Below are 5,000 nucleotides of genomic sequence, written 5' to 3'. Positions count from 1 at the left end.
TCTATGATTTACATTGATATAATAAATTCCATGTGCCTTGCTTATTTTCTTATGAATGGTTATTCTCTCTTTCAGTTTAAGAGCTAAATACAGTCTATTATTGGCATTATAAATTGCATATCGATTTCAAATATTCTACTGAAGCCGCACCACCTGCTCTCTCTCTCTCTCTCTCTCTCTCTCTCTCTCTCTCTCTCTCTCTCTCTCTCTCTCTCTCTCTCTCTCTCTCTCTCTCTCTCTCTCTCTCTCTCTCTCTCTCTCTCTCTCTCTCTCTCTCTCTCTTTCTCTCTCTCCTTTTATACGGAATAAATATTTGCTCGCTTGTATACATGAGCAGAAGCATACGTAAATAAGTAAGCACATACATATCTATCTATCTATATTTATCTATCTATCCGTATCTCGATCTATCTATCCATCTATCTAACTATATATCTGTCCACCTACCTATCTATGTATTCTCATCTATCTATATTTGTGTGTATTGTTTATGTCTAGGTGTGTATGTGTGTGTTGAAAAAAATAAAATAAAATAAAAACCTTTGCTGCATTTTAACAACTGCAACAGCGTGGTATTCTGACATGCACAGCGAATTATAACAAATTCATGATATAATTCTATATATGAATTTGGTTTATTAAATTAACATCACCTGAAGCGAGCTCTAATGGCAAGACTACTCAGAATTAATATTACATGAACTCAAAATTCACAATAAATATAGAATGATTTACATGAATACATGCGAACTTACAGACATAGGATATATATATACACACACACACGCATACACACATACACACCAACACACACACATACACACACAGACACACACAAACACACACACACATATCTATCTATCTATCTATCTATATATATTCTCATCATCATCATTGTCAGCCTGTATCATTCCACATAGGCCTCTCTCAATCTTTTCCAGTCATTCCGGTCGTGTGTCCTCTGATTTCGGTTTACGTCTGCGAATTTCGCTTTTTCATCACGCCATCTTGTCATTGGTCTTGCCCTTGGTCTCATTGTGTCGTGTATTTCACATTCTGTTGTTTTCTTTGTCCACTTGTTCTGTCTCCGATATATATATGCCCTGCCCACTGCCACTTCTTCTTCTTAATGCTTTTAAATATATCCTCTACTTTTGTTTGTTGCCTGATCCATGTGGCCTTTTTCTTGTCTCTTGAGCTAACTCCTAGCATAAGCCTTACCCTTCCTCTTTGAGCATTTACTAATTTCCTCTCGAGTGCCTTGGTCGTAGTCCATGTTTCTGACCCATATGTCATGACGGGGAGGACACATCGGTCAAAAACTTTTCTCTTTAGACATAGTGGCAGACGACTTCGTAATATATTACTTTGTGTACTGAAGGCACTGCAACATAGCCTGATTCGTCGTTTTATCAAAGTTTAACATCCTATATTAGTCTATCGATCGAGATCAAAAATTTCTTAAAGAAAACAAAGAGAAGGTGAAATGAGACAGGAGGCCTTTGTGACTATTTCAAAAAAATTATCGCTCCTTTTCTACTCTCATTACTCTGCCCGCCCCCTCCCCTCCCCCCTCTTACCTTAAGCAGGTCCACTTCTGTCCCTCATCCCTGACCTGACTTACCCACGCAATAAATTTCAATTTCGCTTGCCAACTAATTTCTCACATACCTACACAGACACCAACACATACACATGCAACCTCCCCCCCTCCATATATCCACACACACACACACACACACACACATATATACAAACAACCCCCCAACCCCTCCTTCTCCTCCTCTTCCTCCTCACCCTCCCCCTTCACACAAACCTCTCAGCCAAGAAAGACATCAAACACTCCGGCCTCGCCCCCTTCCCCACCTCACCCCCCTCTTCCCTTACCCCCCCCCCCTCAAAAAACGCCCCTCCCATCTCTACCCCCTCTTCCCTTACCCCCCCACCTCTACCCCCTCTTCCCTTACCCCCCCACCTCTACCCCCTCTTCCCTTACCCCCCCACCTCTACCCCCTCTTCCCTTACCCCCCCACCTCTACCCCCTCTTCCCTTACCCCCCCCCACCTCTACCCCCTCTTCCCTTACCCCCCCACCGCTACCCCCTCTTTCCTTACCCCCCACCTCTACCCCCACTTCCCTTACCCCCTCCCTCCCTAAAAAAAAAAAAAAAAAAAAAAAAAAAAAAAAAAAAAAAAAAAAAAAAAAAAAAAAAAAAAAAAAAAACGGATTTGTCCGAAAGATCGTCGAGCGGAGGTTAAAAGCTTCTGTCGGCGGAGGATCAGCGACTCCCAATGACCTGATATGCAAATAAGGTTCAAATAAGATTATGACTTCTAAGTACATAATGTCCAGCCGTGAATGTGTGAATGAAGCCTTTAGGCGATTAATGCCACGGGGGGGGGGGGGGGGGATTTCCTGTCGCGAGAGAAAGGGTGGGGGGAAGGGGGAGGGTTGGCTTAGCATTGATTTAGCATTAACGAAAGGGATTTTACATAATCCCATTCTTAGTGTTTTGTTTTCTTCTATTTTTCTCTTTCTCTCTTTTCTTCTGCTTCTCTTCTCCTTCGCTTCTTCTTAATTACGGGATTCTTATTTTACTCTACTTGTTCTATCTTCCTCTGCATCCTCTTCCTTAATTATTGTGTTTCTCTTTGAATTCTGTTTTTTTATTTTCTCTTTCTGTTTATAAATATATATTGTTAGACATATGTATATATGGATCCAAACACATACATACGCTTACGCGCGTACATTCACACACGCACACGCACACACACCCATACATACATACACATATGTATATATATATATATATAATATATATATATATATATATATATAATATATATATATATATATATATATATACATATATATGTGTATGTATATATTATATATATATATATATATATATATATATATATATATATATAATATGTATATTATATATATAATGTATAACATACCTACCTTGGGAGGTATGTTATACACCTATTTCAATGCGGCAGTGCATTATTCCATAATATATATGTATATGTATAAAAAAAAAAAAAAAATGAAAAAAAATATATATATATATATATATATATATATATATATATATATATATATATAAATATATAATATACATATATATATATATATTATATATATATATATATACATATATATATATATATATATATATATATATATATATATATAATATATATATTATATATATACATACATATATGCATATATACATACACATTCACACGCATCCACATTTATGGATATACGCCCATCCATATAATTCAAAGCTGAACAAATATAATACAGACACATTGTCTTTCCTTCTCCCTTTGCTCTCTCTCCCCTCTGCAATCCGGAAAATGACGTCATCTTTTATCAACGTGAACTTATTGATACAAAAGGGCAAATAAATCCCATAGTGAGAATATTGCGTTTGACATTTGGATGTTCATAAAGATTTAAGTTTTGTTCCCTACTTCACAGCTGTTTCTGTCTGTCTGTGTGTCTACATCTCTCTCTCTCTTTCTCTCTCTCCTCCCCCCCCCCTCTCTCTCTTTCTCTCTCTCTCTCTTTCTCTCTCCACCCCCCTATCTCTCTATCTATCTATCTCCATTTGATCTTTCTATCTATCTATCTACCTATCTATCTCCCTCTTTACCTTTCTATCTATCTATTTATCTCAATCCCTATCTTCATCTATCTTATCCAATCATTTCAATCACAAATAAAAACCCTTAGAAAAATGTTTGAACATCAACAATTTAAAACAAAACAATATTACTCTGTCCTTCTCACCTGGAAACAGAGTTTGAAATTGATTATGATTACACCTCCAAGCCATAATTTTCGAAGTTAAAAAAGGTCTCACAGAGTTTTAGAAAACTGATAATTTCAGGCTCATTCTATTCCATTAAACTCTAGAGTTAAAAAAAAGGATCGTTTGATTCAAAAGTTTAATTGGGAATCGGCTTTCATCACGTGTTACCTATGAAGAGGCGGATAATATGCCTCTTAATCTGTGATACGTGTTGTGATGGTCTCGGTAAATATTATTGTATTTCACTCTCGGGTACATGTATCGATATATGGAAATGTATATATATATATATATATATATATGTATAGAAAGATAGATAGATGGATGGATGGATGCTTTATACACACACACCCATATATCTATATATATATATATATATATATATATATATATATATATATATATATATATATATATGTATATATATATATACATATATAAATAAATATATATATTCATATACATATATATATATATATATATATATATATATATATATATATATATATATACATATATACTTAACCAAAATATACAAAAATGATTTTTATCCTCTTGATTTTTCCCCAATTTTCTCATACACATTTTTTTTTTCCCTTGAAAAAATGACAAAATGAGTTTGAACAACACCACCTTAGCCGGGGGTAGGTGGTGGTGAGGTGTGTTTGTAGGGGGGTGAGGGGTAGGAATCGTGTGTGTGTGTCTTGTTTTTATGTATGTGTGTGTATTTTTTTGTGTATTAGTGTGTGTGTGTGTTTTGGATTTGTTTATGCGTGCGTATGTATGTACGCATGTATGAGCGTGCATGACATAAACCCACACACCAATAGCTAAACAGACACCCAACAGCCTACCTGACTCTCTCTTTCTCTCTCTCCCTCCTCCCTCAGTCCAGCCCATGAACGTCAGCATCCTTAGCGGCGGCGGGTCCCTGAGCGCCGAGACGGAGTACGAGCTGGTGTGCCAAGCGTGGGGCTCGCGGCCGGCGGCGGTGATCAGCTGGTGGAAGGGAGGCACTCTGGCACTCAAGGAGGCGGTCATGACGGTGAGTTCATGAGCGGAGGTCATGATGGGTTTTGGATTTTCTTTGCAATGTTTGGTATATTTGTGATGTTTTTTTGTAATGAATGTTTGCATACACACGTGTATAGGCACATACATATACATT

At 36.8% G+C, this 5,000-nt stretch overlaps 1 protein-coding gene across 2 annotated transcripts in view; it reads left to right on the top strand.

Moving 5' to 3' along the window:
- The window catches only part of LOC122247738 (nephrin-like), a 481,778-nt gene that overhangs the window by 427,087 nt on the left and 49,691 nt on the right, over positions 1-5,000 (top strand). For both annotated transcript variants that reach the window (XM_086542100.1, XM_086542099.1), the window contains exon 7: positions 4,723-4,877. In XM_086542100.1, coding sequence (XP_086398226.1) covers positions 4,723-4,877 — 155 coding nt within the window. The remainder of the gene's footprint in view (positions 1-4,722; positions 4,878-5,000) is intronic.

Source organism: Penaeus japonicus, unplaced genomic scaffold (assembly GCF_977035675.1).
Source record: "Penaeus japonicus unplaced genomic scaffold, GWHDUDI00000001_assembly GWHDUDI00000011, whole genome shotgun sequence".
NCBI lineage: Eukaryota > Metazoa > Arthropoda > Malacostraca > Decapoda > Penaeidae > Penaeus > Penaeus japonicus.
The sequence above is the reverse complement of the archived record's forward strand: the minus strand, read 5'-3'. Positions and strand labels throughout refer to the sequence as shown.